This window comes from Pholcus phalangioides, unplaced genomic scaffold (genome assembly GCF_987345545.1).
Source record: "Pholcus phalangioides strain wild (caught in Gottingen) unplaced genomic scaffold, Ppha-v1.0 ptg000001l_1, whole genome shotgun sequence".
Lineage (NCBI taxonomy): Eukaryota > Metazoa > Arthropoda > Arachnida > Araneae > Pholcidae > Pholcus > Pholcus phalangioides.
In genome coordinates, this window is record NW_028301594.1 from 82,761 (window position 1) to 105,139 (window position 22,379).

At 39.7% G+C, this 22,379-nt stretch overlaps 1 protein-coding gene and 2 non-coding genes across 4 annotated transcripts in view; all 3 read left to right on the forward strand.

Moving 5' to 3' along the window:
• Positions 1-707: 707 nt before the first annotated feature.
• Positions 708-22,379, forward strand: part of LOC149089604 (ubiquitin carboxyl-terminal hydrolase 2-like) — a 41,573-nt gene continuing 19,901 nt past the window's right edge. Inside the window, exons 1-3 of one of the 2 annotated variants that reach the window (XM_089253284.1) lie at positions 708-1,806; positions 20,741-20,839; positions 21,994-22,117. In XM_089253284.1, the coding sequence (XP_089109410.1) occupies positions 1,282-1,806; positions 20,741-20,839; positions 21,994-22,117 (748 nt within the window). In that variant the 5' untranslated portion in view covers positions 708-1,281. Of the gene's footprint in view, positions 1,807-9,401; positions 10,021-20,740; positions 20,840-21,993; positions 22,118-22,379 lie in introns of those variants that run through there. The other variant, XM_089253877.1, reaches the window with a different exon arrangement.
• On the forward strand, positions 16,748-16,819 carry TRNAA-GGC (transfer RNA alanine (anticodon GGC)). The gene has a single exon. It is a non-coding gene; the product is annotated as a tRNA-Ala (tRNA).
• Positions 17,361-17,432, forward strand: TRNAA-GGC (transfer RNA alanine (anticodon GGC)). The gene has a single exon. It is a non-coding gene; the product is annotated as a tRNA-Ala (tRNA).

Below are 22,379 nucleotides of genomic sequence, written 5' to 3' on the forward strand. Positions count from 1 at the left end.
ATATCCATTAAAATTTTTCATAATACTGGTAATACTAAATGTGTGTGTTATTTCCATTAGTAATTTTCCACAATGTGACTTTTCTAGCTGTAAATAGCATGAGAAAAACAATTTAGGTTCATTGTAAATGAGTTCTAAATGCTTTTAGTATAAAGTAATAACTGAAATTATATTTCTCCCCTTTTAAATGTAGCTGGAGTACAGAAATATAATCCAGAGGTCAAAAGAAAAGTATCGGAAGCAATAATATTTTGGTAACTCATTACATCTATAAGTAAAATGGATAACTTCGGGGAAGAAAAAGTACGTAATATTCTCACTCTTTTTGTTATTTCTCAACTGTATCCATTAATATCCCATTAGGTAGCGGTGAAATTCGTGTTTAAATCGCCTTTCTTTCCCTCTCCCCCCCTCGTAACAATATCGAATTTTTATTATTATTTTTCTTTTGAGGGATTAGAGAGCCAAAACTACTGCTATTTTGCTATTTGGCAGAGTCTCAAAAAAAAAATGTTATTGAGAAACTTCGGCACGCAAAGTCCGAAAGAAGCGGAAGCGGCTATGTTATAGCTCTCATCTATAATATTTTTTTTAGCTTTTAAAGCTTCATCATTCGCTGTAAGTGCTTATTTGGGTGTTTCTCTGTCTCATAACTTTCCTCCGTCCATTTTTCAGAGAAAAATATATTTTTCTCCTCCCCCAACATTCATTCTCTAACGTGAAAAAGATTAGAAAATTATGCTCGTGTCGAACCCTCCGTTTTTTTTTTTTTTTGGTGCTCGCGAGACTAATCGGGATTTTTGACTCCCATGTCGTTCAGTTGGTATCGCGTTTGTCTCTAGCAGTAGAGATTGGGAGTTCCTCGTACGTATATATTGTGTGTGTTTAGTGCTGCCTACCTAAAAGGAGGTCCGTTGACGTAAGTCTTCGGGTCGTCTATTTTTAGCGGACTTCCCGGCGTTTTTCAACTTTTTTATTCTCTTCCACATCCTAGAAAGTGATTCCATCTCAACGAACGAATTTCTGAGGTTTCACCTTCTTTTGAAGTGTGTGCGTATGGCTCAGCGAATTAAATTATTTGAATTATTCCTACTCGCGAAAGTCTTCCGTTTTTCGTCTTTAAGTTGAAATTTTAGTATTACCCGTCAGACGAAAGATGTCTCTCGGGCGTGTTGCTCCCTAAACGATTCCGGATGCTGCGAGTCACGTCATTTGAGAATTTTTCCTTACGCATGAAGTTCCTTACTACAACTCGTGAGTAGGCAATAGAATTTTTGAATTATGTATACAACGAGTACCCGGTATGGATTACCCCGTACCACATCCTATTCGTCTAGTTCCAGGTATTCAAGTGTTGCGAGCTCGAGTCTTCCTCCCGTCTCTACACGTTATACGCCTTCCCGTTACTCGAGTTATTCGACATCGACTGTCTCGTTGCCGAGACATTCTACGATCTCATCATTGCCATCGACCCGTTATACGAAGTCACCATCGCTGGAGACGACGACGGGATGGAAACCTTCGACATCAACATTCTCATCGGCCAGTCCGTCGCTGACCAGGAAGTCAAGTGTGTCGCTGTTGACAAGGAGACCGTCTTACAGCAGTTTCAATGACCTGGGCTATTATAGCACTAGCCGGTCGGGGTCCGTGTCTTCCTTGAGCTCATCCTCGACGGATAACTACAGGTCGGGCTCGACACCTGCGTCGTATGTGTCCCCTACGACAGGTGGCAGCGACTTGTGGGTCCCACGATCGCGACGATTGAACTCTGTTTCTTCAACTGATACTCCTGATGAATCCGAGGTTAGTCAAAGTACAATTACTGATTTTTTTTATTCTATCAAATAATTGAGTAGCATGGCCGTATTTCTATTCTGTACACGACGAACTATTCTACTTGAATCAGTCGCTATAAAAATGTAACCCTGAATCGGTGGTTAAACTTAGGGTGCGCAATCGAGTAACATTTGATGTTGATATCGACACTGTGAATTCTTAAGGTGCGGTAGCCCAGGTTGATAAGATGCTACTAAAGTATCAAAGGATGCATCAGAGCCACCGGTTGTGCGACAGGTGCGGTCCATGGGCGTAGATACGGGATGTAGCATTGTCCCCCAGCGTCAATGGGGAAGCCAACTTATCTAATGTACATGCACATATATGAATTCGGACCATCAGCATCATGCTCCCCCAGGCGTTTAAATCTATCTCCCCATATCATTATGGTGCGGTCGCACCGGGCCCCGCGTTTTGGGAGGCCACGCATAATAATAATTCCTTTCATGAATTATGCATTTTCATTTAGAAAGAAATAATTATGAAATTTCTGAATTTTCATCAATTTCTGGAATTATTTCTTTCATTTATCCTGAATTTTCACGAAGTTCTTGCATTTATTCTGAATTTTGATAGACTCTGGGGGGGAATTATTTCTTACATGTATTCATTCTGAATTTTTTATGATTTTCATGTCCCGAATTTTCGATTCCCCTCTTTCACAGAATATATAAAATTCAGGACTAAGAAATCTCGAAATTATCAAGACGTCTCTGGCCCCGCTATTATTTTCTCACTGGGACCAGCGTCTTAAGAGAATCATGGGCCCCGGGCCAAGTGGTATTTCTGAAGCACTACCTCGTAAATTCTAGAAAATTTCAACCGGATCTCATTTTTGTGAGGCCGTGCCTAGGTAGGCAGATGCCTTAAGACGGCACAGGCCCTGGGATGTATAGAGGTGTCACGAGTTTGATACCCGATTCGTCCTTTTCAGAAACTATCTTGACGCATAGGTATAATGGAAAATACGACAACGTGGAAACAGAAAACTATTGCTACCGCAGGGAGTTCCAAACCGACGGGTTAGCACCAGGGCCGTCTTAAGAGCATCATGGGCCCCCGGGCCAAATGATTTTTCTGAGGCCCTGCCAGGCAAATTTTCGAAAATCTCAACTAGATCCCATTTTTGTGAGGCCCCTTTTTCTCTTGAGGTCCCCGGGCCCATGCCTTAAGACGGCACTGGTTAGCACACCAACCTCTCCGTGAGTAAAAAAAATTGATCGAGAGTTAATTCTTACTTTTTTCTTACAAATCAATGTAATATGATCTCCCTACATCCTGCAGTGGGCTAAAAAAACCATTATTTTCTTTAGGCGGAGGAGGCTATTAAGGCGATAGTCTGTTTTTACATATTTCACACTATAAATTCGCACACAAGAAAGAATTAATTTCAGTATAACGAGATCACCCCGCCGTCCCACGGTGGCGGTCGGCTGAAGTAGGTTCTTTGTGGTTCCAAACTTCAATGGGCAAAAGCGGTTCCATCTCCCCGTTAAAAGGTCTCGCCACACGCCTACAACGATACAACTATTCAATCATTACATTTCACTCATAGTTAGAAAAACTTATGGCAGATAGTGGCAATACACGTAACAAGCATTACAAAGAAACACACTTCACGTCAAGTTCGTTGCACGTACACGCACATTCCAACGTGTACCAATTAGTTAGACAGTCCGCAGAGTAATGTAGAAGAGGTGCATGTGTGGTTTAGTAGTAGTGGTACATCGGGATCCCCTCCAATAAATCTGATCCTGGGACCCAACTCCAGGATTGGCTGCAGGACCTGATTGCTGATTTAGCACTGAATTTGAAACTACAAGACGGAGAAGATCTGAGCGAGAGCTCCCTAACTCGAACTGTCAATAAAGCTTTGCGGTACATCGTGTAAAGGTCTGGTGTATTCAAGCTCCCAGAGCTGGAATGTACAGTGCAGCACAAAAGTTTAGTGCCCATAATTCATTAAACTTTTTAGTGATTTGGTACGAACTGCAAATATTTTATCAGTTTGTTAGGAAATCACGCCAAGCATAAATAACACATTTCAAAACCGAAACGACGATTTAAACATTTGCTGCTGTTTAAAATCGGAGATTTAAACATCAATCAACTTTGATTACAACATTTTACGGGGAAATAACGCAAATGATTATGATAAAATTTGTAAAAAATGTTTTCAGTGACATCTATTCCAAGATTTTTTCATGGAAAGTAAAATATTTTGTACGATTTCTGAACAAACATCACATCACGCTTTCTCAGTTGTGTCTTTCTGATTTGAACAAAAAAATATATACATATGCATTTATTTCCATGCATGACGCATGTCAGACCATGTTTTCTGGATATTCAAATCCTTACTGAGATCTTTCTTTTCTAGAATCGAGATGTTTGTAACTTTAAATCACTCTTTTTGTTGATCTTCAGGCAGATTCTTCATTATCATGCGGTGGTAAGAGGTCACGGGAAAGATTGGTGCTACACCACACTCTAGGTCAAATCGGCCAGTATATACCCAGCACCACACTTAAGATATTTTTCCAGTGTGGTATTGGTCTACCTCTCCGCTGTGTTCCCGGTAAAGTGGCCCCACGTCAGCCCGGGGCGAGTGCGGGTAAAAGCGCCTCTCCCGGACGGTGAAGTGGATTTTGCCCAAGGCTAAATCTCTTTAGCCGGTGGCGAGGTGTATTGATAGCCGTGCCACGGGAGATATTGGGGGGGGGGGCACCCTCGAATTTGCCTCCGCCAATAAACCGATTCGGGGATGTATTTTCCGTCTCGCCCTGCCTTATCTGTGTTGGGTAGGATGGCGGCGTCAATACATAAAAATAACTGTATCGCCCTAGGGCTGAGACAGGGTGCATTATCCTGCTGAAAAATTTCATCTTGATACTCTCGGAATTTCTCCAAATGATAATTAATGGTTTGCGTGTTTCTTGGTAAAGTTCTAGATTCTGCCCACCCTCTAAAGCCGAACACACAGTGTTCGTTTTCACCTCGATGTGCGGATTTTCGCTGTCTGCTGATTGGTATGTTCCTCCCCCTTTTCTACGGAAGCATCATCATCATCATCATCCCACCCTTACACACACATTTCAGAATCCCTCAGACCATATATACATTTTCTCTCTTTTAGTGTGTGTGAACGTCTCTTCCTCCACCCCTATGAGTTTTTTTTTCCTCTTCGCAATTCTCGTACCGCTTATCTCTTCGCTTCACTATAACCACAGCCTAAGAATGACAATGAAGTCTGTCCATTACAGCCAAATTTTCACAAGCCCCAACCTAGTTGAATACTGAATGAAAAACTGGCACTCTTTCTTAGATCTTGCCAATAATATGAGAAACCGTCAAGTCCATCCTAATTCCAGTCTTTTCATAACTTACGAGTACATGCAACCATTTATTTGATATGACATATGGTATCGACCTATAAATACCCTGCTTGATTAAACAGAAATTTGAGAAACAGATTTAACACTTTACAGCAGTGTTTCCTCAAAGTGTATGTCGCGGCTCCTAGGGGCATCGCGAGGAGCTGGAAATATTGATGCTTGTGTCTCTTTATGCTTTTAAGCGGTTCTTTTATGAATGCACAATATCTACTAAACTATTCTGGGGAATCACGTATGATAGGATAAGGGAGCCGTGAGTGACAAAAGTTTGAGAGCCACTATCCGTATCTCGAATTGTTCCTCTTTCGCGAGAAATGTGTGGATTCCGAGATTGTGCCTAATCCTGCCAAAAGCATCTGAGGTTCAGAGGCGTCGGAAGTGTTTTGAACTTTTGTGTGTGTGTGTGGGACAGGGGGGGGGGGTGTGCTTGTCTTGAGCTTTATATAGGAAATTTTGCTTTCTGATCAATTCTGGTGTACCGTGGGTGCCGAGCACACCTAGCTCCGACGCTACTGCTGAGGTTTATATAGCTACAACCAGCTTCCCCCCAAGATTGGGGCTTACAGGCTTCCAACTCGGAAGCCCGGACCGTTTCTCACCATTTTTCATCTTTTCACACTAATTAAATGTAAATTCACTATATAGAGAAGGCCCGTGAAAAGTCTGCCTTGGGATCCTACCAATGATCCCAGCCTGGGGCCCTGCTGCAGGATTTGAGGGCCATGGCTACAGTGCAGAACACGTCTCTGCACACGAAATATCCATGAATCCAATTCTATGTATGTTTTTCGAAGCACTTAAGGGTATGATTTTTTATTTTTTTTGTTCTCTCTTCCAATTTTCAGTTTTTATGAAACGTTCGCTGTATATTCAGTCGAACCCCGATGTAACGCCACCATCTGTTTCGCAGGATTCTGGCGCTATAAGAGTTTGGCGTTTACTCGAATTATATATTAACTCGCGTAATCCATATTGTATGAAAGATTTTTTGTTCACAAAATATATTTGGTGCGACATCGGACACGTTATAACGGGATTGGACTATATCTAGAAATTCATGTTGTCCCATCTTGAGTTGTATTATCAACTATCAACAAAATCAATAGGTCACTTTCTATTTTATTTGATTTATGGACGAATAAAAAACAAATCATTAAAATACAAGTAAAATCAAACGAGATTAAAGGAAGAAGTAGAGGGAAAAACGCCGACTTTCTAGTGTTACAGTCGAGACTAATGTAAATATACGGCATGATCAAATAAAAACGAAAATAGATATCGATTTCTTTAATGATCAATAGTTCCTGAAAAGTCGCTATTTTTTGCGTATCGGAAATAAATCGTGATATGGGATTAAAAAAAATACTGTGTATGAGATCAGTTCCAAATTACTTTTTTCTACTTTACAATAAACGCATTCAAAGCAAAAGTTTTCTGCTAATGTTTGTATCAGTTAAGTTCATAAAAAAAGTACGGAAAAATTTTACTTTTCTTTGACTGTCCATACGTACCGTTTTCATCGAGGCGTTACCAACGTATGCAACACGATACTGTTTTATAACTTCCATTGCAGAAATGCTAGTTTTATTTCCAATATACTAAGGGAAAAGCATAGCGATAATGATTTCTGATGAAAACTTGGAACTTACTGAAGCGATGCTGTGTACTAACAAGTATTTATATTTCCTTCGGTATTTTCATTCAGATATTTTCGTATAGAAAAGAAATGCGCACAAATATTGATTGAAATAGAGAAAAAAAAAATTTCGCTGTGAACCCTGCTGCCACCTATTAGATAAGAGCAAAACTATTTGTTATAAATTCTCCAAGTAAAATTGACTGTGGGTTTTATACCAGTGTCAGCTTGAAAATAAATAGTACATGGTATAATAAACATTATTTATTTTCAGGCTACATACCGATGTAAATCTTATGCACCATAATATCGATGAAAATATTTTGATGTTTGCCGCAAAATTATTTCGCGGTAAACTAAAAACGCAGGAACCAGTATTTATGGCACATAAAATTTACGGTAGTCTGTAGCACGGAAATAAAAAATACAGAATATCATACCATGTGCTATTTATTTTCATATTGCACATCTGTTGGTCTTATCAACAATCAATTTTACCTGAAGCGTTATAGCAATTAGTTTTTTTTTTGCTATGTGTCAAAAATATCTAAGTAAAAACATAGTAACCGGTATTACGACGCATAAAATTTACACCATTATGTATCATGAAAATAAAAAATACATGATATCATACCATATACGATTCGTATATTTAGTACAGCACTCGTCCGGCAAACGAGAGACCGGGACTCGAGTCCCCGTGGGGGCAGAGATGAATTTTCTTTCTAGTAATCATCATCTCCAAAAATATAACCGTCAAACCGAAAGATACCCAGGCCACATCACCATATGGCAAAAATATAACCAGTCTTTCGAGGAATCTTGTATTAACAAGTGGAGAGAACATTTCTACATACATGTTGCCATCTGGTGGCCTATGTCATTCACGGGCTGTGAGTTAATTGCTGCCACCGTCCATGTACGGAGCCTTTCAACACATATATACGCTCCAAGGGAGAAATGTTATATCTGTTTCCGTAGCTTAGTTGGTAGAGCACTCGTCCGGCAAACGAGAGACCGGGATTCGAGTCCCCGTGGGGTGCGGGGGGGGGGCAGAGATGAATTTTCTTCCTTGTAATCATCATATCCAAAAATATAACCAGTCTTTCGAGGAATCTTGCATGTACTATTCATTTTCATGCTGCCCCCTCCCCGTTAAAACGAACAACCAATTGTACTTGAAGAATTATAAGTTTTGTTCTTATCTGATGGGTGGCAGCAAGAGATCCCAGTTCAACAGTGTTTCTCGCATTATAAAATATAATCATTTAGAAAGTTAGGAAATTTTACTTCTATTAATATCTTTTTTTTTTTTTTTTGCCGTTTCACAAATTATTTCTCTAACTTATGCCGTCTACGAAAATGTTCACTTAATCTTACCGGTCCATGATGATCTACAAGGCTGTCTCAATACATTGGCCCGAGTGCCTCAAGTGCATAGGAAGCCTCGCGATAATAAGATTTGATACAATGGTTTTCGAGAGTTAGAGTTAGTATAGCAAGTAGTAGGAAGATACAATCGGTCCCACTTAATCGGATATCAACGGTTCCAGTGCAAAATATCAAATGATGCGGGGAATAATTCAATTGCCATTTCACAACGTTAGCATAGTTTGAAAACTGACGAAGGATCAATATTAATCAAGATTCTCGAATAAATCAGACATAAAAAAATTGAAAATTATATTTAATTACAATGATCACAATACCTGATTTTTACTTTTCATTAGGAATGTTAGCGCCCTGTATTGGCTCAACAGAGAACAAAAAATAAAATGATTAAATGTATTTATTGAAGACAACTGAAATATTTGGAGGCCAGAACTTTCTCAAACAGGCCCGTAACTAGGCTGGGGCACCCGGGGCCCCAAGCAGAATGAGGGCTCCTCCCTCAAAAATTTCCCCTCATTTGACATAATAACCCTTTCAAGGGAGGCCAAAAAAAAATTCTGCCCCGTTGGCCCGAGAAGGCACGCTACGGCCCGGATCTCAAATGTATTTATCTTACTCCGTAACATATTTTCCATTAATTCTAAATGTTTCATTCACTAAAAACATTATGTGCATAGTGGTTAATGTGTATTAATGATTCACGTGTGAAGCATAATATTCCATTAAGCGGGAAAGTCGTTGAAATTAGCATATTGAGCGATAAAATTTAACGTTGTCTCTATGGGAGAAATTTTGGTGCCGAAGGATTTTATCCGTTTAAGCGTGGTATTCGTTATAACGTTCGTTATACGATTAACCGGTGCCAACTGTACTTTGAGCTAGATAAGGACCCCAGAATATGACCCCCCCCCCCCCCCCATGATGCTATTAGAACAATCTGGTTGAAAAACCACGTTTTAAAGCCGAATCCTCACAAACACGCTCGCTACACGCAGAATTCTCCGCCGTAAAGGTCTTCACGTTTTCGATTGTTTGAACAGAGATCATGATGGGGGTTTGTCAAGTCGACGTCTTCAATGGTATCTACGTTCGATAAGGAAACATACTTTTATTTTTTGCAGATAAAATTCGTGAACTTTGCTTCCATTTTACTTAATAATATTTTCTACCTTTTAGTTTTTCAACGCATAAGTGCGGGTGCTTCTTCTTCATTACCTTCCTCCTCTCTAGCCTCGAAGATTCTCTCCGTCGAGATCCTGCATTCATTTCAAAGAGGTGCTGGCTGTGCTATTTTCGAATCATCATCTTTTTTCTTTTTCTTGTTCTCATCCCATGACGTAGTCAAGTGTTCAAGAGGCCGCTGTACCCTCAAAACGAAGATCCTTATTCTTGGCACGGGGTCGTTTTATTTTCGAATCGGGGAAATTCATTGGTGTATCTGAGAGAATATATACGTGGTACTACAGGAAAAAAGGTGTGAAAAAATCAACGGATGCATGTGAAATTTGTGACGGAAATTTTCCCATCCAAATGAGAAAAAAATGTTTCGGCGGCAAAAGCAAATGTCGGCAAAACCCACGTTCCAGCCATGCAGGATGGTGTATTACCCTGAAATGTGTTCAAGACAATGTGTTGGAATACCTCGAAATAACGTGGGAGAACAGAATATTCATATACGTTGCCGTGGTCGTGTTGGTTTTGACTATCGCCTTCGTATCTTTTACTTCTCGTACGGCGACTGTAACCATTCATCAAAAGGTAAAATGCATTACTTTTTGTCCCTAAATATTCTTTGTCTCCATATAATTCAGTTTGTTATTCAACCTTTCAGTAAATATGCATGAGCTAGAGCTGAAAGGGGGGCAAAAGATCTAGAAAAATCTCTCTGCTGCTATAGATGTGCACAAGATGTTCATTCTTATCGTTGTCCAATAGCTAATTCTTAAACAGTTAGTTAAGAAGAAACTTCCTCTTACAAAATATGTTTGAAATGCCACACGTACATGTCAACCTTAGGACCAAACCTCTCCGTAGTGGTAATGTTCGTCGACGGGAAGAGGGACCCCCCCCCCTCACACACACACAATTTTTTCCCCATAACTATTTTTTTAAAAATTTAAATCAATTTTCTTATTTTCTTAAACTTGACAATATCAGGCATTTACCCAGTTCTGACGAACATTTAAAGTAGTCTTTTGCTTAAGTTTTGGATCTGCTTGCCGTGAATATATCACGAAAATCAATGAAAACTCTTCAATTTCTTGGAACAGGACGCTATTACTGCTTTAGCATCGCTATCACTGCATTTTATCGGTCATTTTATCGTTCCCCTTCCGCTTTCTTTGTAGATAAATTTATGCATGGAAATATTATGAAGAAACTTGATAAATTATTACATTTCTGATCATTCGTTGTCCCCCCCCCCCTAATTCAGCAATTAAAACGATTAGGTGTATGGGCTCACCTGGGAATTCAACTTGTGGATATACAGCCAAACAAAGCAAACACTCAACAAACGACTATCAACAACAAGGTTGCTTCACTTCACTTCACAAATTGAACTGGACATTCATCATTCTTTGGAGATGTGATGTTTGCGTCACATCATTTTGTACTCGACAAGGATTATAAAATTCTGAGAAATCTCCAATCAAAAACAAATACTTTTAAAAAATAAACAGACTTCCGTAGTTTTTCACGGTTCCACCGTAGTTCCGTATTTTGAGGTAGGAACAGTGCCGTTTTAAGGCACAAAAATGAGAAGTGGTTGAAATTTTCGAGAATTTGCCTTGTAGGGCCTCAGAAAAATCACTTGGCCCGGGGTCCCATGATGCTCTTAAGACGACCCTGGGTAGGAATGGGTAGAAACTACGAACAATCCGTAGTAGTTGGCAAGTATGGCCACACACAACATCCCATAAGCCGTTTAAGTAGAAAAATTAAGAAAAAAAAGTAGAAAAACCAACGACGGTTGGTTTTCTATGGTTCGCAGCTTCTAGGCGCGAATGCGAGCAGATCTCCCCGTTGAAAAGTCTCACCACAGAGAGCAACAGGCCCACACAGCGATACAATTATTCAATCATTACACTTCACTCATAGTTAGAAAAATTGACGGCAGCGGGAGCACTACACATAACAAGTATTACACAGAAACAGACTTCACGTGAGATTCACAATACATACATTCACAGCTGCCAGCATGGTCCAGGCCTTCTTCGACTACCTGCTAAAGTCTTTTCATTTGCGACAGAGCAACGTTCCATGATATGGTTAGGAAGAGGAGGTTTATGTCTCGGAATTAAATTTTCATACATTAATATGTGGAATATAAAAAAAAAAATTCTGTTACAACTAAAAGTGACGCATCTGTTTTGATGGGGGGGGGGGGGGAGAATTTAGATCGTACTTGAAATTATTACAGAGACCGATGATTTTACAATTTTTTTTATGAGGGGCAACCTAACAACTTCTGATGTTATGCACTTGAAATGAAATTCCCAGAAAATTACACTTGTAATTGGATATAAATTTTTATATGATTTAAGCTTGGCTGGAATGATACGTTATTAGATGAGGAATATACCTAAAATTATCAAAATTCAATGTTTCAAGACTCGGTTTGTTTTGGTCATAAAAATAACTTGTTTTTGATTTACACGTGAGTGTAAGAAACTTCTCTTACTACATTTAAGTTTTAAGAATAGATATTAGCATTTCGAATGCTCGAGCGTGTAACACGCACAACCATAACATTCATAAATATGTTAGGAAACAAATTAATTATGTGTAAAATTTTCAGGTATGCATTAATTCATTGGAACTTAAGTTTCTAGTTTACGAGATCCGGTTCGACCAGGCTACCAGACTCACATATCTCAAACTCTGGGGGTTCGATATGAATAATCTAATCATTTTCTTGTTTTTATTACATTATAATTATGGGATAAAAAAATAATGATTTAATTCAGGTAATAGTTCCCCAAACTTTTTGTTCCATCGCCCCCTTCTTCAAAATTTTTTTAAATCTCCCCCCGAACTCAAGTCAACCCATACAATCATATACTGAACCAGTAGCTTTATCGTCCCCGGGGACGATATTGCCCACTTTGGGAAACAGCCATTCCAATGAATAATCCTAGTTTGTGATCTTTAAACAGAGCCGCTGTGCGGTCGTGTGGGCATCATGCTGGACTGTCTTCAGGATCCAGGTTCGAACCCCGTTGACGGCACAGTGGTGGTCGGCTGAAGTTGGTTTTCTGCAGTTTTCCAGCTTCGAGGTGGAAATGGAAGCCGGTCTACATTAGAAAAAGTCTCTCCGCAGAGAGCAGGCAGACCTACAACACGATACTGACATAACATGAAAATAAAGCATTTCCATCTTTACTTCAGAAAATGAAAGACGCATGGCAGCATGAACACTAAACAAGCGCAACTCAACAACATGAATACGCTAGGGGCCACACATACACTCAGAACATACATTCCGGCACGTGCCGATTCGTTAGAAATTCTGCAGAGGAATGTGTAAGAGGTGCATGTGCGGTTAGTTAAGTAGTAGCGGTCTTTAAACAGATTTCGACGTATAAAGCCCGCTCCAGGATGTGGAGGCTGAATCTACTTTTAAGAAGAATGAAGCATTCGAAAGTCTCAAAGCATACTTCACTTCGCCAAGCATGCATATTACCACAGTCCTAGTCTATCGCCACACACAGAGAATATTTACCATAATTTTTATCTTCGAAGAGCCGTCCAGTGGAAGTGAATTGAATGGAAGAGGCCCATGAATTCTTAATTCCCATTTTCATGCGTCCTTCGGGCCTCATGAAAATGAGATCTGGTCATGGTGTATGACCAGATCTTGGAGCAGGCGGGCTCTCAAGCCATACTTTTCACGAGCACTTCTATAGTGAATTTATAGCATATTATAGCAAAAAAAAAACCAAAAGGTGATGGGTATTTGTCCTACGCCTCAGGACTGGAGCCCTGTAAGCCCACCTTTTGGAGGGGGGGGGGATGGATCTGGTTAATAAATTTCGATAGCAACCATGCAAATTGGAGGCATTCATTTCTAGTCAGGTAGCCTCAAAAAAAAAAAAGCTCATATAGCTCAAGATGTGCACCCACAGGCTCTAAACACTTCTGACGCCCACCTCCGTCACTGTCTCATGTTGCGACAACAGTACGAATTCGAAACCTTTTCTTTAAATCAAAACCTTTCCTTCAATGAGGTTGTCGTTTCAGTGATCATATGATCCGCATCTTCCCGCAATTTCGGTCATCCCGACATTTTTATGGGAAAATTTCTTGCTTTTTTTAAATAAAATTTTCAAGGAAACAAACTTGGATTTTTTTTCTCTTCTCTGAATTGAGGATTAAAATTATTATAAATTTCATTATGATAATTATGATATGACAATTAAATTTGAACATTCATCTCACGTGTTTGTTTGTCTTGTTTCAACTTTTAAGAAGATTGAACAGGGCAGGAACAAGAGTAATTAATATAAACCGCAACTGGAGGGAGGGGGGGGGGAGCCGGGTCAGAGAGGGTGCAAATCTTACCTTTTAACCTCTCTTTCAAAAGTGCACAGGGGAGCTAAAATGCGCGCTTACCCCCAGCTGACCAAGCATATAGTTGCTGCTCTTGCTATGAACTGCTCTTGCTAAGTATCCTTCTTTCCTCTTTTGGTGATTTTAGCCGTAATTGGCAACTTTTCTCATCTCTTTTCAATTAAAGCGCTTAGAGCTCTCTTCAAGTGCTTTGTTTTCAGCCACTGTGGTGGTCGAGTGGTCATAGTGACGGACTCGCATCGCGGGGACCCGGGTTCGAGCCCCACCGTCACCACAGTGGTGGTCGGCTGAAGTTGGTTTTCTGTGGTTCCCAACTTCAAGGCGCAAATGTGAGGCGATCTCCCCGTTAAAAATTCTCTCCACAGAGAGAAGCAGTCCTAAAAACAGTACAAATGTTCAGTCGCTACACATCACTCACTTCACTTCTGAGATATAGATGGCAGCGCTCAAAAATCATACACAACACTAGATACACACTCAGACTGATAGGTACACACACACTTACACTTCCTGCACAACTCACTAGGTAGTAAGTTGCATATGGCGACCTGAGTTGTGCTCGGTTTGAGAGAGAGAGAGAGTTTTGTTTTCAATCACCAACCCATATTTTTCTCGAAGAATATAGTCAGTTCACCAAGTTGACATAGATACAGAAAAAAAAAAAACCAATATTTTGGACCGGAATGGAAAAATTTTGTATCAGAATTCACAACGCTTTTATAGTTCCCCGATCATTCTTAAATTTCACAAAAAATAAAATTTCAAGCCAATTTGCGGAAAAAACAACAACAAAATTCACACCTTAAGGCGGAAGGACCATCGGATCCCCGTGAACCATTTCCGGACATGGAGGTTATTTGTAAATAAATTCTTAAAAGTCAGCCGTTCGCCAAATTTTTGAATGTCACTCGATTTTTGTCATGAGGGGAAAAAGTAAATTGACCGGATGAGGATTGATGATGTCGGGGACAACTCAGAGAATAATCAGGATTCCTTCAAGCCAACTCAGAGAAATCTGATGTAAAACGAAAAATTCGAAGAGGTTAGTTAGGATTGTTGTTACAACATTCTTTATTTGAGAATCTCGCTTTTAAAACAATTGTTTATTAATGATAATAATGAAACGGCATAAACACACGTGCAATTGTTATTTCCGTTCTAGTTGAAAGTTATTAACGAGTTAGTTTTTTGAATTTGAAGGACTCCTTTGATGTGGTTATATCTTTACAATAGGGGTTCTCAACCATAGGTCCCCGGACCCGTTGGGGGTAGGTTCTTAGAAAGATTTGGAACAGATGCAGTATGGTCCGCCACGACTTTGGCGACTTTTTCCTCGTTCCAGTATGGAACAGATGCAGTATGGCGCCAAACATGTCTGATGGCCGACGAAGAGTCGCCAAAACCGCCAGGCACTACGGACGCCGAAAAAAAAAACGCCAGCTAGGGATTATACTATAGTTGTAAAACCTTTCGATAGTTTGTGGGCACTTGAATTAACATCGCCCCCCCCCCCCCATTGATAAGTGCCCTACAGAGCCACTTTAGTGATCTCTAAATGTTTTGCAAATCCCAGTGATCTGGAAATGTGTTCGGACTGCTTAAGGGCCCCGGAACTGTGCCACGCATCACACAAGTGATCCGTAATTATATGTTGCGAATCACTTAAATAATTGGAGGATGTGCCGCGGGTAACTTGAATGATGTAGAACCGCACTGGGGGCCACTTAAGTGCTCTAAAACTACGTCACATGCCACTCAAGGGATTTCTAAATGTGTCACGGATCGCTTAAGTGTTCTGGAACTGTGTCCCGGCTCATTTAAGTGATCTGAAAATGTGCCACAGGCCGCTTAAATGTTCTGGAAAAGTACCGCAGGACACTTAAGCAATCTGTAAATGTGGCGCTTAGTTCATTTTTACAAAATTAAGTTTAAGGAGGGCAAGCTGATGGTCCGCGGGTCAAGGGCTTTCATGCGATTTATCATTATATGGTTTAGAGGGTGGGCCGCAATGAATTTATTAAAGATAAATTTTGTGTTCATAGCCTTCAAGTAACATTGGAATTAACAGAAATTAATTATAATAACATAAAGGTATTTTCTTCCAAAATTTCAATTAAAAAAAATATTTTTTCGCATTAAAAAAATGTTTTTGATTGTCTGGGTGACACGAGGCCCCCTATGCCCCCCCCCCATGTATGTCTCTGATCCCACCAATATGCGTTAGGATTCAGAGGGGCAGAGCTGATGACAAAATTGTGCTGTCAAGGGGAGAGGGGGTCAAAAATGGCTAAAAATTTACTTATTTAATATCGCCCCTGATCAAAGCTTTTTGATAGATAAGCAGAATTTTTTTTGTCAAGAACACAACTTTCAATATTGTTTTAAACGTAGAATAATTTATCCTTAGTCATCATTGTTATGATAAATGTTATTTTTAGTAGTTTAGTATATTAATGTGTTTTTTTTACAAGCAAGATCTTTAGAGTTTAATTGTCTACTAGCTATAATACCCGGCGTTGCCCGGGTTTTCTTCAATGGGGCTGTTAGAAACACGTGATATCTCCCTCTTTCTTTGAGGGACATGCAAACCGTGTCTAAAGTTAACCAATATGGCGACTTCCTGCGCGACTCATGAAATAACCAAATCTAGATTTAAAGAAACGTGGAAATGAAGAGTTCCCCCCCTTTTTTTGATGGACGCTAGGTATTTCGATTCCCTCCCCCTGAACTTCAAGTTATCCATCTGCCTGTTTCAGCTTCCAAAAATAGTTAATTAAAGCTGTGGAATTTTTTCGATGTACTTTATGGGTCCATAATTAATGGACGACGAATGAGCTATTAGCTGATCGGTTTCACCGTCCATTGCACGGTTCCGTTCGGCATATATACGCTCTAGCGAAGGAAAATCTCTATCACCTCTGTAGCTTAGTGGTCAGAGCACTCGTCCGGCAATCGAGGGACCCGGGTTCGACTCCCGGTAGAGGCAGAGATGAGTTTTTTCCTTCCTTAAAAAAAAAAAAATTAACATCTGAAATAATAAATATCTTCACAACATCCAGTCTTCTGTATATCTTGTATTAACAAGTGGAGAGCGACATTCATGTCATATATATAGCCCTCTGGTGGCTCGTCGTCCATGAGCTATTAGCTGATCGGTTTCACCGTCCATTGCACGGTTCCGTTCGGCATATATACGCTCTAGCGAAGGAAAATCTCTATCACCTCTGTAGCTTAGTGGTCAGAGCACTTGTCCGGCAATCGAGGGACCCGGGTTCGACTCCCGGTAGAGGCAGAGATGAGTTTTTTCCTTCCTTAAAAAAAAAAAAAATTAACATCTGAAATAATAAATATCTTCACAACATCCAGTCTTCTGTATATCTTGTATTAACAAGTGGAGAGCGACATTCATGTCATATATATAGCCCTCTGGTGGCTCGTCGTCCATGAGCTATTAGCTGATCGGTTTCACCGTCCATTGCACGGTTCCGTTCGGCATATATACGCTCTAGCGAAGGAAAATCTCTATCACCTCTGTAGCTTAGTGGTCAGAGCACTCGTCCGGCAATCGAGGGACCCGGGTTCGACTCCCGGTAGAGGCAGAGATGAGTTTTTTCCTTCCTTAAAAAAAAAAAAATTAACATCTGAAATAATAAATATCTTCACAACATCCAGTCTTCTGTATATCTTGTATTAACAAGTGGAGAGCGACATTCATGTCATATTGTTAAATTAATTAAAAAAAAAAAAAAAGGCATAAACTATTATACATAACTGGCAGCATTAAAGAAGTGACAAACCATTGTAAAGGCATATGCATGTCTGAAACGCATTGCTAGGGAACCACGGTAACCAAAGTAAACGTTCGGAAAGTGATTGTTGAGGTCCAAAAACCATTGTTGCCCGACAGTTTTTTGCCCATTTGGGGCATTTGCCCTGGTCTGACGAAATTTTAAAGTAGCCTATCGTTCAAGTCGGGTCCCATTTGGTATATATGCAAAATTTTCATATACATATACCAATATCGACGATCGATCTAAAATTATAGATTTGTATAGAGAACATACAGACAGACAGAAAATCAATTTTATATATATATAGATAAGTAAACATGTGAGAACTATGCCTGTTATGAAAACTATTTAACACCTCCCTATAATAAGTTAACATTTGAAAATGTGAGGGTAAATATTGAATTTAAATTTAAAAAGATAGAATTTATATTTGATTTTTTTGGAAAAAAAAATTACAATTTTTATTAACCCTGGACTTAAAAGATAAAATTAGCAGAAATTTTGGTAACAATAATTTTCCCTCTACGCATATAAATAAATAAATAAATAAATTTTTGTTCCATGTATGACCATGCACTTATGTTTTATTTATGAAGTTCAATATTGTCTAGAAAATTGGTGTTAGTCTGATTTCTATACTTGAAAAATATACACGTGGAAAATAAAATCCTGGTACCGAGGATAAATTACTTTAGAGGAATGAAATTTAGGCAAAGCAATTGTCTAGGTAACATATTTATTTGATTGAAGTGTGAAGGTCACAGGTTAAAGTAAGGGCGAGAAAATGCATTGCACTTTTGAAATGGTGGTACGCAGGGGCGGATTTAACGGCAGGTGTACCGATTTCTAAAGGGCCCTGAAAAACCCAAACTTCACACTTTTTTTTAATTTAGGGGCCCATTATTTTCTTTTGCGCCCGGGGCCTCAGCCGACTTTAATCCGCCACTGGTGGTACATTAATAACCACTGTAGTCGCCACGATTGTGAATGAAAATGTGCATGCATTGTATCATACAGGTGCCGTATGTCATTTTGTGGGATGGAGTTCCATGCCTGTTGCACTTGGTCAGTCAAATCAGCAACAGTTAATGCTGGTTGTGGATGACGCTGGATTTGTCTTCCAGTGATGTCCCATACGTGCTCGATGGGAGAAAGATCTGGTGATCGCTTGCTGGGCAAAGGCATGGGTGACAGCAGCAGTATGAGGACATCACATGCATGGATCGCATTACAACTGGTTCAATCACCAGTCTGACGTACAAATTTGCTGTCATGGTGCTAGGAATAACGACGAGCTGTGGTGGTCGAGTGGTTATAGTGACGGACTCGCGATGCGAGGATCCGGGTTCGAACCCCACAGTGGTGGTCGGCTGAAGTTGGTTTTCTGTGGTTCCCAACTTCAAGGCGCAAATGCGAGCCGATCTCCCCGTTAAAAAGTCTCGCCACAGAGAGCAACAGTCCTACAACGATAAATCATTCAATCATAACACTTCACTCATAGTTAGAAAAACTGGTGGCAGATGGCAGCACTACACATAACAAACATTACACAGAAACAAACTTTACGTCAGGTTGCACTACACGTACACGCACATTCCCGCATGTACTGATTCGTTGGGAGGTTCGTTGGGGGGTTCCGCGGGGGGAGGGTGCATTTGTGGTGTAGCAGTAGTAGGTAGGGCATCCAAAAAATGGCTCGGGGATCCATGATGATCTTAAGTCAGCCACCTCGTTGGGCAATTTGCCTGTTGTGGCTTTGTATTTGTATTTGTATTTGAGAGTGCTCCTGTTGTCATAGGAAATCTCTCCCCAGACAATAACTCCTGGTGTGGGTCCAGTGTATCTTTTTTTCTTTTTTTTTTCCCCGAGCACAACTCAGGTCTATTGCCATAAGCAATTTACTACCTAGTGAGTTGTGCCGGAATTGTAAGTGTGTGTACCTAACAGTCTGAGTGTGTATCTAGTGTTGTGTATGATTTTTCAGTGCTGCCATCTATATCTCGGAAGCGAAGTGAGTGATGTGTGGTGACTGAATATTTGTACTGTTTGTAGGCTTGTTGCTCTCTGTGGGTCCAGTGTATCTACACCACAGACAGCTTGGTTCCATGCTCTCACCTGGCTTCCTTCTTACCAATGTACAACTATCACTGGCAGCAAGACAGAAACGGCTCTCATCTGAGAACGCAACAGATCCCCACTCCACCCTCCAATAAGCTCTAATTTGATACCACTGACGTCACAGATGGCAGTGATTTGGAGTTAGTGGAATGAATGCTAGATGCTGTCTGATTCGTAGCTGTCCTTCAAGTAATCAATTTGTTACAGTTCGCTGTGTCACTCTGGACACAACAGAAGCTCTAATTTCTGCTGCAGATACAGTACGATGTGCCACAGCAATGCGGCAAATACAGTAGAGGCCCGTGTGCGGAAGGACCCTGGTCTTCTTGAGATAGTGCCTTCCTGTGACCACTGCTGCCAGCAATTATGCACCCTGCCAAGTCTTTTTGCAATATCGCAGAAAGAAAATCCACCTTCTCTTAGCCCTATTACATGGCCTCGTTCAAGCTCAGTAAGCTGATGATACTGCTTTCTTCGTCTCCTTAAAGGCATTCTTGACTCAAACGTAGCTCACAACGTCCAATCCAGACGATAAATAACGCTCATCGCATATTTAAAGCAAACGTGAGTTGCATGATCATAGTGGTGCAACTAGCGCCACTCTTATTCGTCTAGTGCAAAATTTGAATGAGTGTCATCTTTCAGATGTGCAAACACGCCTTCCAAAATTTTGTTTATCTAACACAACTCCTTCTTGGTGTTGGGATTTTATTTTCCGCCAGTGGGTTCCGCCTTTAGGATTTAATATTGTTCGGTCATATTTAGACACAATACTCAAATTTAAAATTTATTATTTAAATTTTAGACAAACAGTATTTAAATTTTCTGTACATAATTTAAAAGTTATGAAAATGATCTCAATCCTTTTTATGAATTTTAGGTAGTCTAATTGATTATAAATGACACGTGTGTGTTTAAAAAAAAGTATTTTTTTTATTGATGTATATCTTTGTTTGCTTTTTGCTAATTTTTTTACGATTTTCTGATTTTTCCCCCAGCCCTCTTATTCATCATATTCACCTTCCTATCGATCACCCACCATTCAAACACCATCAAAACTGGCTGGCAGTCGAGGTCTCCGAAATCTAGGAAACACAGTAAGTTTCTTCCTACACAGCATTAACTTTTTCAATTATTGGTTGTAAATTGTGACTATTTTGTTGACCATGTTGCTAGGTCAAAACTTATGGATAATCTGATATGTATCAATTTAAAACTTCTGTAAGTTATCATTTGCACTATAATAGCAAGCAATGTTCCGAAAGTATTATCCATTTTGCAATTAAGAAACTATCAGTCGCATATGTATAGCAATAGTCTACTCAAGCACTCATAATATCTTGGGGAAGAGAATTTTCTTTTCGCTATGCCGATATGAATGTATGGAAAGAAAAGTTAGCTGTCTCCTCCTAGAATTGAACCTGGTCCTCTTGCACATCAGCGAGCCAAAGATTTATATTGTCAAAACCAGAAAAATCTCTTTCCCAATGTGTTCACAGGCAGAGAAAATATTTCTCTATGCTTCTTATATCATATGAACTTTTGGATACCAGTCTTGCTTTTCTCCGCCACCAGTTCCTTGCTCAATAATTTCAGTAAGTGTGACATGCCAATCAGTACGGGAAATCTGTCCAGCCGAAATTTGGGTCCATTTTCCAGACTTTTCATGAAATTCTAGACCTGAAAAATGGACCCTCCACAAAATACAAATTAACAAAACCATAAATTTGTCATTTCATATCTTTTGTAATAAATTAACTGGATTGTTTTGCTTTCCACAGAATTCTTATGTTTCACAAAATTAATGACATTTTTCGCAAAAAGAGAATTTTAATTTAAAAAAACGGGACCGTATATGAAAGGGTTGAGCCCAGCACCCGTTAGTGCAGAACAATTCCTACACTCCTGATCCATATAATTTTTTATGAATTTGACAATTGAATCTAGAAAATCATCTGTAAAGACAAGCAGGCATCATGTTCATCCATCATAATGATCATGGACATTTCCTCCCCGAGTTAAAATCTGGACATCATTTGATAGATGTCACCCAATAGCATCATGAAATTATTTATCCATAGCATCATGAAAGAAAAGAGTTGTACCACTTTGAACAGGGACTTTTATCTCATTGACATTTCGTTTCGAATATTCAAGTGAATCTAACGTGAACCTCATTTCTAAATTTCATTCACAGTATTCACATACGATTTATTCAACTTTAAAGGTATTATATTTGAATATTTTGTAGTGTTTCATGAATGCTGTCCTCCAGTGCCTGTGTCACACCAAACCTCTTCTGGACTACTGTTTGCGAGGTAGCTTCGACCGTGAGAGAAACTTGAAAAGCCAGAATGGAGGAAAGCTCATTGATGGTATCTAGTTCTGTTCGTGCTCATGAAAAGTGTCTTGTTCTTATTTTTGATGAATAAATCAATGTTACTGTTCCCTAAGAGCAATAGCTCAATTCATTAACTAGGAGAAAAACCATGTAGATATACATGGTGTTTCAAGTCTGTCCATAGGAAACTATAGTCCATAGAGAACGGTCTGCAATCGTTGACTATAGAAGTATACTTCCAATTACAAAATGTTTCCAAATGACATGCAGTTCCTTAACGTTGTAATTTTTTTGAG